Source organism: Glandiceps talaboti, chromosome 22, assembly GCF_964340395.1.
Source record: "Glandiceps talaboti chromosome 22, keGlaTala1.1, whole genome shotgun sequence".
Taxonomy (NCBI): Eukaryota; Metazoa; Hemichordata; class Enteropneusta; family Spengelidae; genus Glandiceps; species Glandiceps talaboti.
In genome coordinates, this window is record NC_135570.1 from 1,649,741 (window position 1) to 1,662,690 (window position 12,950).

General features: G+C 36.3%; 2 protein-coding genes across 2 annotated transcripts; both read left to right on the forward strand.

Moving 5' to 3' along the window:
- The first annotated feature begins 773 nt into the window (after positions 1-773).
- LOC144452388 (uncharacterized) lies at positions 774-1,802 on the forward strand. The gene has a single exon (XM_078143481.1). The coding sequence runs from the start codon at positions 774-776 to the stop codon at positions 1,800-1,802; it is 1,029 nt and encodes a 342-aa protein (XP_077999607.1).
- A 2,752-nt stretch (positions 1,803-4,554) lies between these two features.
- LOC144452389 (annexin A13-like) lies at positions 4,555-11,525 on the forward strand. The gene is made up of 11 exons (XM_078143482.1): positions 4,555-4,560; positions 4,937-5,161; positions 5,401-5,512; positions 6,743-6,837; positions 7,575-7,688; positions 8,082-8,166; positions 8,670-8,803; positions 9,378-9,573; positions 10,140-10,198; positions 10,619-10,741; positions 11,403-11,525. The coding sequence occupies exons 1-11, from the start codon at positions 4,555-4,557 to the stop codon at positions 11,523-11,525; spliced, it is 1,272 nt and encodes a 423-aa protein (XP_077999608.1).
- The last annotated feature ends 1,425 nt before the right edge of the window (positions 11,526-12,950 follow it).

Consider the following 12,950-nt stretch of genomic DNA (forward strand, 5'->3'; position numbering starts at 1 on the left):
TTATTTCAAACTACAATGACTGGCATAGTGATGTATGAAGACCTCTATCGTTATCTAGAGGTTCTCTCTTTGTAAATGTGTCCCCTAAGTTTTCTTGTGGTTGTTTGGTCATATATTCCATACAAAGTCAAGTCATATATGCATAAGTCTGTAAAACCGAGGCAAATGTCTATTTGTGTTTTTTGTTTGCATTTTGTGATAGTTTAAGCAGTGAAGGTGTCTGTACAAGTCTTTGATATCTACAGTTACACTTAACCACGTTGGTTGAGCTATGTAACTTCATTAGCACAGCATGGCAATATTGTAAGTTTATTACCCGGATAAACATGAGGAAATATATGAAAAAAATTTAGTTGAATGCCTTTTGTAAGTTAAGTATTCGTTCCATTCTAATAATAGAGTGAAAAATGTCAAGAAAAGTTAATTATCTCTACAAAAGCCAACTCAATTTTTTTTCTTCAAAAATTCTCACTAGCTTTTCACTTTTTCATTGTTCATTGTTCATTGTTCACAGAACAACAACTGTAAACATTTATAATATTCCGGTTTTAAATTATTAAGTCCGAATTGGTCAATTATTAGGTCTTATATAGCACAAGTAAAATGTGTGAGATAACACTTGGATAATCAGTATGAATTATTATTACATTACAGTGAAAAAGTAGAGTTGTCGTATGACATATTGTTATTGGAATGGATAGGTGTCAATCTAGTTATTGGCCTGGGATGTATGTTCTCAACTACATGTAATCTATTGGACCTTTTGGTTGTATATGGCTCTACTAGCAACGGCACCAATAGAATGTAAACCATCGCTCTGGAAAAGGTACGTTGACGACATATTGGAAATCATCAAAGATGGCCAGGTAGACAACTTAACATCACACCTCAACACAATAGACAAAACAAACAACATTAAGTTTACGCATGAACCTGAAGAAGACAACAAAATACCTTTCTTGGATATCCTGATCACAAAGAAGAGTGATGGCACAGTCAAGCTATGTGTATACAGAAAAAAGACCCATACAGACCAATATTTAAACTTCAGGTCACATCATCCCCTGTATCACAAATTAGGAGTGATACGTACTCTGCTTGATAGAATGAATAACATCGTGGCCGAAGAAGCAGACAAAACAGCAGAAGAACAACATATAATGAAGGCTTTGGAAAAGTGTGGGTACCCTAAATGGACCATAAATAAAGTGAAGAAAGACATACAGAAAAAACAGGAGTTACCAGGACAGAGAAAGAAACATCTAAAGAAAATGACAGATCAAAGGTCAATGGGTATGGTAATACTACCATACATACAAGGGACCACTGAAGCCACGTGTGTAAAACCCTATTCTACTCTGAGGAAGGAACTTGTACACCCTAAAGACAAGATCGAGAAGGAGAAGCAATGCGGGGTGGTTTACGAAATTCCATGTAGGAACTGTGATCAATCTTACATTGGGGAAACTGGTAGACAGTTCAGCTACAGATTGAAAGAACACTCTAGTGAAGTCGAAGTGTACCAACAAAGGAGCTTCACAAGATCTACCAGGAGAGCATCTGTCACAGAAATGAATAAAAGTGCCATCACTGACCACGTCCGTAGAACCAATCATGTTTTAGAATGGGAGGGGACAAAGATCGCGGACAAAGAAACGGACAGATACCAAAGATGGATTAGAGAGGCGATTTGCATAAAGAAGAGGGGATCCACCATGAACAGGGATGAGGGGGCTTACAACCTGAGTACTGTGTGGACTGGTCTACTTTCGCCGATACCACTACGAGGCAAACAGTTCTGAAGATGGCTGCGATGGTAGTCGAAACGTCAACGTTCTCTGGTATGTAAAATTACCTTGGTTGTGAAATATAACTATTTTTCTCAAGATATTGTCAAACCTGATGAAACTATTCACGGATATACATACATACATACATACATACATACATACATACATACATACATACATACATACATACATACAGACAGACAGACAGACAGACAGACAGACAGACAGACAGACAGACAGACAGACAGACAGACAGACAGACAGACAGACAGACAGACAGACAGACAGACAGACAGACAGACAGACAGACAGACATACATACATACATACATACATACATACATACATACATACATACATACATACATACATACATACATACATACATACATACATACATACATACATACACTTGACAGCACGGAAATCCATACCCCAGATACCAGGTAGCGGTCCTGATAGGGGTCAGATAATCACATACACTTGACACCACGGAAATCCATATCCCAGGTACCAGGTAGTGGTCCTGATAGGGGTCAATGACAGGACAGGACACTGTCGGGACAATGTCACCTTGTGTCAAGGAACTAAGTCACACACGATACCTCATTTAACGGACAGGACAATGTCACCTTGTGTTAAGGAACTAAGTCACATGTGATACCTCATTTAACGGACAGGACAATGTCACCTTGTGTTAAGGAACTAAGTCACATGCGATACCTCATTTAACGGACAGGACAATGTCACCTGGTGTTAAGGAACTAAGTCACATGCGATACCTCATTTAACGGACAGGACAATGTCACCTGGTGTTAAGGAACTAAGTCACACGTGATACCTCATTTAACGGACAGGACAATGTCACCTTGTGTTAAGAAACTAAGTCACATGCGATACCTCATTTAACGGACAGGACAATTTCACCTGGTGTTAAGGAACTAAGTCACATGCGATACCTCATTTAACGGACAGGACAATGTCACCTTGTGGTAAGGAACTAAGTCATATGCGATACCTCATTTAACGGACAGGACAATGTCACCTGGTGTTAAGGAACTAAGTCACATGCGATACCTCATTTAACGGACAGGACAATGTCACCTGGTGTTAAGGAACTAAGTCACACGTGATACCTCGTTTAACGGACAGGACAATGTCACCTTGTGTTAAGGAACTAAGTCACATGTTAATATAGGAATATGCTACATGTTAGACAGTGAGAAATGTGTTCCTGGTAGAATGAACAGTCAGATTTCAATGTCATACGCTTTCGTTTTCCTGATGAGGTCAAGTTTTGATAATCCAATGAATTTGTCGTTCTTTTGTTTTGAACACGACTTCACAACCGAATCAATTAAAATACGTTAAGGAGTATTACCACTACCGAATAAAGTGATTGGTCACGTGTGACGTAACCGAAACGATGTGACAACGAGTGTGTGAGACATTAAACCGACGAATTATGGGTAATCTCGTCGGGGAAATTTCGACCTCGATGTTTTTGTTGTTGACTATTACAGTGATCATTGTAAAATTCCAAGTTTTGGTAAGTACTGTTTTTATGTATTTTTACTTCGTCAACATCTAATTTACCGACATCACTGAATACCATTAGGTGCAGCTTAAATATCCACTTTATATCAAAATTATGTGATCACGGTTTGTTATACATTTTAAGTCAAAAGAGCACATAAGGTGTTCCAACTCTGAATACCTTTATAATTCAAACAACTTTGACTAAGATTGGCAATATTGCATTTAAACAAGTCGAAAACATGATGGAAAGGGCAATAAAAGCCAACAAAAGTATTCGCTCGTTGTGTTCCATATTTTACTTGGATCGTTCCAATAGTTTGATACGCCTACCGTTTTCCACTTTTACGTAACTTGCTTTGATTGTTTTTAGAACTAGTTCGATTTCAATGTAATTATAATATTTTGGTAATCACAATTTAAAGTTAATTATAATATTATGGTGATTACAATTTAAAGCTAAATTATGTTATTTAACTACAAAAATAACCTTGCATTCCATATACATATATATTGACGGTCGTTGAATATAACCAGACCATATCAATGCAAGACAAAACCAGTTTGCCAAATAAAGCCTACCAGTCTGAAAGCATTCTTTTTATCACTCATTTTTAAAATTATAGTTACGTAAGTTTTGCAATACAATAAAGGGTATACTGTGTTTATATATGTTGACTGTGTACAACACTCTGCTCTGCAAACCACTATTTATATTCAGAGTTCGATAACAATTAGGGTGTATAGAATAATAAAGATCTCAACGAAAGGACTCTAGGAGAATTGTCGACGTCAATATTAATTTAGTATATATATTGTGGGTGGGAGGAGGCGTCGTCACCTGGATACACCAGTCTGAAAGCATTCTTTTCATCACTCATTTTTAAAATTATAGTTACGTAAGTTTTGCAATACAATAAAGGGTATACTGTGTTTATATCTGTTGACTGTGTACAACACTCTGCTCTGCAAACCACTTTATATTCAGAGTTCGATAACAATTAGGGTGTATAGAATAATAAAGATCTCAACAAAAGGGACTCTAGGAGAATTGTCGACGTCAATATTAATTTAGTATATATCTTGTGGGTGGGAGGAGGCGTCGTCACCTGGATACATACTTGGCGTCCCTATTACTATAACTCATCGTACTATGTCCTATACTGTAATGTATACTTTCAGACTAGTATTATCATCATAGGAAGCTACTAAATCATGTTTATAAGACATGGGGGTGAGTATATTCAAACCGTACAGAGAACTCGTGGTGATGTTATGAAATAAAAACCAAGATGGTAACCGAACACATCTATCTTTTTCGGATTTTTTTCTAGTTTGTTAAACTTGTTTGTTTGTTGTTAACTTCTGACTGAAGATAGTTTCTGACTTGTACTGCTCTTCAAATTTTGAAACAAGCTTAGCCTAGGTATTAAAAATTAAATGAAATATACAAAATATACATGCCAAGTAAAACAAACTTATACCTGTAATATCATCCAGGTACAATGCATTTTGACCGATGTTTGGCAAACCAACCAGCTACCAACATACATTTTTGTAATTGATATATAATATAGAACAACGTCAAATTGAATTATCATTTGTTGCAGACATATTTACACCATAGTCATCGATTTTGTCTCAATTTTAGATACAAAGGACAAGTTGCTAAAACCTTCTATCAAATGGAGGAACCACAAATGATAACGACTCGGAGTATTACAACGGACGAATCTCATACTGGAGAACAGACTTCGATGGAAAAGTCCCACACAACAACTCAGGAATTAATGGCGGCGCCTTTGGAACGAAAACTTCTTATTCTTCATATATATGTAAGTAAACCTGAAAAAATAATACAACTACATTTAATATGGGCTATACATAAAGTGTTACAAATTTATACCGAAAAAAAATAAACTGATTCCAAATGTAATGATAACAAATAGTACAATGGTCCAGTAGATATCAAAGGTTTCATGCATAATGTTAGAGGGTAGATATCAAGTTTACTTTTAAATTCAGTGTTTCCTAATTTCCAATCTCAATTATCATTCTTTTTGTTACGTTTTAGTTCAGACGTGGAACCGTTAAAGCTATGAAGAATTTCAACGCTGAAAGAGAATGTGAAAATTTAAAGGCTGCTATGAAAGGAAGTGTAATTGGAAGTGTTATTGGCTTGGGTGGTAAGTATTGTAGTAATTTGACTGATTGGAAGTGTTATTGGTTTGGGTGGTAAGTATTGTAGTAATTTGACTGATTGGAAGTGTTATTGGCTTGGGTGGTAAGTATTGTAGTCATTTGACTGATTGGAAGTGTTATTGGCTTGGGTGGTAAGTATTGTAGTAATTTGACTGATTGGAAGTGTTATTGGCTTGGGTGGTAAGTATTGTAGTAATTTGACTGGAAATGATAAACTTAGACATAATTTGCCACTTATGGGATAACCATGTTATCAACAATACTTCGTCTACACATCTGTAGAAATATCTCAACTATTATGTTGTAGGCCAGTATGACAAGTACTTTTGACTTGTTCTGATTTTCACATTATGTAGACAGAATTCGATTCAAAACAACAGCTCTATGTGTGGAAGTTGGTGTTTGCAATGTCAATGATACTGATAGATAGTAACAGGTGGTCAAATATTGAGATCCCCCCCCCCCTACCTGAAATGGATTACTGCCTAAAATTAACCTTGCCCTTGGAACTATGATTTTGTTTACAGTGATCATAAAGGGAAAATAACATTAATATCATCATATGAAATACTCCAGATTTCCTAAATTAAAGAACACGTTCCATTATATATTCACTTCAGATGGAATTCAACTCAAAGTTTCTTGTATTCAAATTTGTCAGGAATACAACCAAAGTAGTGCAAACACCTGATTGTCTATTTTGGGCTTTATTTTCTTAGCAAATGTGATAAAATTTACGTTATAATCTTCAAGTTTTGGTTACCTCTTTCAAAACTTACTCTTTACAAATTGAAAATACTACAAAACAATAATTGTTATCCAAGGTTTTTAAAATGTTGAATTTTTATCAGCAGAGTCTGACTGAGATGCAAAAGCAACAATTGGTCGTAAAATGGCATCCAATATAACGCGTATGTCGTAAATAATCTTAAATAGGCATAAACTAGATCGTAAAGTGGCATCGTGCGTATGTCTGTGTGTGCGTGTGTGTGTGTGTGTGTGTATGTGTGTGTGTGTGTGTGTGTGTGTGGATGGATTATCGATGAGGTTGGTGGGTTGGTAGGTGGGTGGGTGGGTGTTTGGCTGGCTGGCTGGTTGGTTGGTTGGTTGGTTGGTTGGTTGGTTGGTTGGTTGGTTGGTTGGTAGGTTTGAAACTATATGTAGACATTTTTTTTCAAATCTGTTAGCGCACAATTTAATATCATTATTTTCAGGTACGGATGATAATGTTCTGATAAATGTATTGACTGGTACCAGTAACGAACAGAGACAAGAGATAGTAAACAAGTACAAAGTCTTGTTCGGAACGGTAGGAAATCTTTAAATCTATATAGACATGTATTAAAAGAGTTAAAGATAAAACAATTGTTTAAATTTGCACTGATTAGTTAGTTTCAGTGACAAAGTAACATGTATGTGATATGATAGGATATAAAATAGTTGAATATTAATATTAGCCCAATTTTCTGTACTAGCAGTGGGCTGAGGTGGGTACATGCTACAATCTAAATATGGGCATGGTCGATAAATCATGCCCTCTTGAGCTGCAATGAAATTGTAACTGTAATATCTTGCCAAATCTTATCTGTGGTATCCTAACACCATATGGTAACAGAAACAAAAAATAACAATAACGACAGGCCTACCAAAGATAAATTCTGGTCGTAAAGAAAAAAGTAATGCCCATATCCCCATAACAACATATTTAGCTAGGTTCCTTGACATGCACACTCTCTAGGTTTGCCTAACGGACACACATTTATTATAGGGGGCATTTCATAAAAGTCATATATTTAATTCTAAGATCTTATCAAAGACTTGTTCAAGCTATGGGATTATCGAAGTTCGTCACCAGGCGACCCCTTGTGGTTAAGAGATGGGGGGACAGAACCCGTGAATTATTGTTTAGCTCAGATTCAGAAAACCGTTATAACTAAGACAATGTACAATTTGTCACGTGACACACAATCACTAAATGAAATACAATATGGTAACAGATTGATATTTAAATAAAAACCTAATATCACTGTTTATTCACATTTGTAGGATCTCATAGATGACGTTGAGGCACATACTAGTTTCAATTTTGGGAAAGTATGTACTGGTCTGTTACGAACACTGCGTGAATATGAAGCTCACTGCTTAATGAAAGCAATTAAGGTAAGATAATATATATATGTCTACGGTTTGATTTGGACTTCTTTAGTCATTTACATAAAGCCATAACGGATACGTACCAATAACGGCACAATAACCATACAATCCGTTGCAGCCTCTGCAAAGCGCATATGATTAAATCATTCACATAGTAACCTCTATCCTACCAGGTACCCATTATACAGATGGATTGACACAGAGTCGCAGTAGGTGTATAGTACTAGCCAAGAAATCAATTTATATTGGTAGTCTTATATCAATACATTATCGCATTTTGCAAGGTGAATGATTTTCGAGGACACATTGAAAAGACCACCGAACAAACGCAAACTAACAAACTGACAGGTCAGAAGAGTGGTAACATTGTAGCACTATAATCCTATATTTGTGTTCTAGGGACTTGGTACTGATGAAGACACGATTATTGAAATCATTTGTACATGTAAAGAAATTGAAGAATTAAAAGATATTTATCACACAGGTAATTATACATAGTATAACCCGCACTAGTCTGTAAGGTACGCCTTGACGGGACGCCCTCACACATCTGTCAACCCCACCCAATGAGAGGCCGTTGAGGGCGGATAGACATGACGTATCTTACAGCCTAACCCTGCTACCAAGTTGAAAGCGTTTAAACAAATAATATGGAATTTGTACCCTAATCATGATTACAATGATATGACCATATCATTTCCGAAATATTTGTGCCCATTCTTGGTCACTTAATTTGAATTTCTTAATTAAGTAAATACGAATAGGAGAAGGAGGACGGAATCAGTGGAGAGTGTATCCCCTCACAAACAGTAGGAGTTTTTCAGGAGAAAATAACACTTATATTGTTGTATTTCAGTGATCTTCTCCCACATATTTTTCAAAATGACCCCTTCCCCAGCGCAACCCTCGTCAGTTAAAACATAGACAGTGTCTATGGTTAAAAAGACAATACAAAAAGCCTTTTTTTTTAACTGTTGCTCTCTATAGCATATGGTAATACCTTAGAAAATGACGTCATTGGTGATACATCCGGGGATTTCCAAACACTACTGGTAGCTTTATTGCAAGGTGATCGTTCAATGGAGGAACCAGATCCAGTCCAGGCAGTAATAGATGCAAAGGTTAGCAATCGTGTTCTGTATAGTCCACTTCATTTTATTACTTCCTTTTAAAAGGCGTTAAAATAAGTAGATTTAAATTTTCTGTTTGTGATTATTTTATTGATGCAAATGTTACACCGACCGATGCAATGGGTAGACGGACGGACGGACAGACGGACAGACAGACAGACAGACAGACAGACAGACAGACAGACAGACAGACAGACGGACGAACAGACAGACAGACAGACAGACAGACAGACAGACAGACAGACAGACAGACAGACAGACAGACAGACAGACAGACAGACAGACAGACAGACATATATATATTTATCTAAATTCGAACACACAGTACGGACATATATAGCAGACGATAAGACAACATATCCATAGTGTTTAATTTATCGGTAAATTTGTGATTTTATGTCATCAACTTAAATGTATATTTGACGTTTTTTTTATTAAAGTTTAACTAAAGAAAATACAATCTCAAGCATATTTTCGCGTGAGCTACGGTCACGGTGGTCATGAAAACACCATGTAATTCTAGAGCTATGTGGAAAATGTGATGTTATGCACTATTTCATTGCAGCGACTGTACGATGCTGGAGAAGGTGTATGGGGAACTGATGTACCAGTCTTTATCACCATTTTCTCCTCTCGTAGTTTTAAACACTTGAGGGCAGTCTTTAACGAGTATGACAAACTATCAAACAGAAATATAACGGAGGCTATTGAATCTGAACATTTGCTGTATGGGAACTTGGGAAAGACACTGACAACCATTGGTATGTTACGCTTTAATTACAACTCATGAACTAAGCTAACAATTCTTATATAAGTTAATATGGCAACCGTATATTATACCATTTATGTCATGGCAAATACTAATACAGCATGCTATTGGACAACAGTTCGAAAGTGCATGGCGAATAGAGTTAAAAAGCTTTCTACACAGTCCTATAAACAACAATTCTACTAAAAAAAAATTCTTACTTTGGAATCAGAGGTCTACCATTCTACTGGTTTAAAAACTGTCTGTAAAATTGACAACAGGTGAACGGCTCCACTTCAAACCCAGGGCAGATCAAATGTTGCGTACCACAGGGATCTATCTTGGGACCTACTCGTTTCTTGATCTATTGTAATGATATCAGCAAGCGCACTGATTCTTTCAATATTCGATTATTTGCCGATGATACCATCCTTTCCAAATACATGACATATCATTCACACTATGTATGCACCTTCTTGTATAATGTGTACGCGCCAGAGATGATCTTTCAGTGCCCAACTAAAAATGCTGTGACGTTATTTTCTACTACTTTCAATGTAATGTTGGTATCTTTTGCAGTACGAGTTGCACAAGATAAGAATCTATACTTTGCCCAGAGATTACACGGTTCAATGAAGGTACAATTTTGACGATAGTTTTTTCATTACTAGCACTTGCTATCTATGTCCGTAATATTGTCGATCGGTTTTATGACATTGCATATACTGCAATAAAGAATATTCTTCATCGCTTTAATTATTCATTCAACAGCCAATGATGAAATGAAAAGTAACAGACAGACAGACAGACAGACAGACAGACAGACAGACAGACAGACAGACAGACAGACAGACAGACAGACAGACAGACAGACAGACAGACAGACAGCAGGGGGTGGCCTGTGATAGATTTTTCAAAACCAAGGATCAGCTTATAAATCCAGAGTTCCAAAATGTTTTCAAATATTGTTTTTACAAATCTAGAACCAATGTATAAACTGCCTTATATGAGTGTTATGGGTAGATACTACAACTTATTGATTCGTTCTGGTCCAACAGGGTCTTGGTACTAATGATGATACATTGATACGAGTGATTCTTAGGACCTGTGAGACAGTGCTGTCTGATGTGAAAGATGTCTTTGTTAAGGAGTATGAAGACACCCTAGCAAACTGGATTATAGTACGTTCTTTTTATTTGTCTCTCTCGATTATCGTGTTTATTTCCTGGTGTTGGTGGTGGTTGTGGTGGTGGTGGTGGTGGTGGTGGTGGTGGTGGTGGTGGTGGTGGTGGTGGTGGTGGTGGTGGTGGTGGTGGTAAAGAGAAAAACGACTTGTGTTTTAGGGAGTACATTATCAGAAATAAAAGGTGTCCATCGATGACGTCAATATTATGTAAATCATACAGGCCATACTGATGCCTCATGGTTGTACTGTACTATAGTTTCGTAATTTCATTTTTTTTCTACTTTTCAATCTATGTATGTTTAATATTGTAGTTATTGCAATTAAGTATGTATGATCACCTCGTAAACAAACCCTATAAGAATCCCATAGGTTTATAATTTGGCGATAAACAAACAAGAACCTAACTCTCTGATGACTGTTTACACACGGACATCAAACCAGTGTACACAATGATATCGACGATCAGTAGGAAAGTAATTAATCTCATTAAAATGATAGAACTCTTTTGTGAAAAGGTTTGGTGTGTTCTTCAAAGACGAAACTTTCTTTATTTCACAATCATGTTTTAAAGTCAATTGACAGTGTTAGGTGCTGGAAACATCAGACGACAATTAAATTCTCTGTTGAATAACATAATCCTCCCATTCCTTTCTCAGGATGATACATCGTATGATTATCAAAAAATTCTTCTAGCTCTGATTGGTGAACGGAAACAAGAGGAAACATCGAATACTGACCAGTCTGCCAAAGAATTGTCGACGGAAAAAGAACATAAATAGTGTTCTGAAGTAAAAATAGTGCAGTGACATTTTTTGAGAGCGCGAAGGGGGGTGGGGCTGCGAAAAATCTTTTTTGACCAATTTTGAAAGAAAATTCTCCCTTGGCCCACCTGCCGTAAATTCTGACCCCAGCCTAAGGTTACTGGAAACCATGTGCCAGATAGATTGGTTCTTAATCCCTGTTATGGCTAAACTTTGTATTTGTGTATATTATAAAGTTATATAAGTGAATATACAATGGAAATAAATCGAGTAAAACCTTTATAATAAAAATCAAGTCTATCTGCCTAACCTTTGGGCTTTCTTTTGATATTGCAAGTGACGTTAGGTGTCTAAACAACGGTATATAATAATTACGCAAATCAACATTATTTAGTTTTGCCAAAAACTGCCTGTAAAATAAGCTTAGTTGTAATAATTGTTGTTATATTGTATGATTCTCTTTCTTGAAAGTTGACAACATTGTTGTTGTTGTTGTTGTTGTTGTTGTTGTTGTTGTTGTTAAATGATTAGCTTTTTAGCGATTACGAAGAGTCATCATAGCTAGGAAACTATACATCGTGAATTTATACATTTCATGGTATTTTGCATTATGTTATTGTGCATGCCGTTATGTTGTTGTATTTATTGATTTTTTTAATGTTTTTAGTGTGCCATTAGATATGACTTTACACGTAATGTTGAGTAGAATTATATACTCTTTTATGATATAGTATCTGGTCAAATAGTAGTCTAATTCCTATACAGTAGCGTTATGATTTTAGGACCACAGTTGGCATCCAGATTAGTCAAATAGTATAATCCGAGGTTGAGTGACTGCTGCTTTCATCTCTGAAGGAAAGTGACCATTTAGATGATGTAGATAACTACAATGATAATGATTTTGAGGTGATGAATACTAGTATATCGAGCAACACGACATAATGAATAAAGAAATGAAAATCAAACAAATTTCGAATGTTTCATAAGACAATTCTTTATTAAGTTTAGAAGGTACTTTCATAGTATCTACGTCATTCTGCCTCACAACAACTATTATCTATGTCATTGGCTCTGTGGTGTTCAATTAACTTTGTCTATATACCGTGGTAAAAAGAGGTATTATGCATTCATAAAAAGTTTTGTAATGTCTGATGTCGTTGCTGCATCGCAGACTTAAATGTGTACCTTCATATTATAATTTATGTCTAAATCATTTATATGTTATGGCGCCCTCATCATGTCTTTATTTTATGCTTTTGTTTCTATTACTATTCATGTATGCATTCCACTGTAAGTTATCACCCTATCATATGTACCCCATCCACCTGTATGAGTCTAACTTGCAGGTTGCAAGGTGGTCGGCAGCCATTGTTTTCATTTCAGTCGTATGAGCAGTCAGTCATTTTGAGCGGTCCTGTAAAATACCCATAAGAGACTCGTGGA

Bases quoted from the DNA above. Each gene is read 5' to 3' on its own strand.
- LOC144452388 (XM_078143481.1), top strand. From the start codon at position 774: ATGGCTCTACTAGCAACGGCACCAATAGAATGTAAACCATCGCTCTGG.
- LOC144452389 (XM_078143482.1), top strand. The intron at 5,162-5,400 runs GTAAGTAAACCT...GTTACGTTTTAG, and splicing joins TTCTTATTCTTCATATATAT to TTCAGACGTGGAACCGTTAA. The intron at 9,574-10,139 runs GTATGTTACGCT...TATCTTTTGCAG, and splicing joins AAAGACACTGACAACCATTG to TACGAGTTGCACAAGATAAG.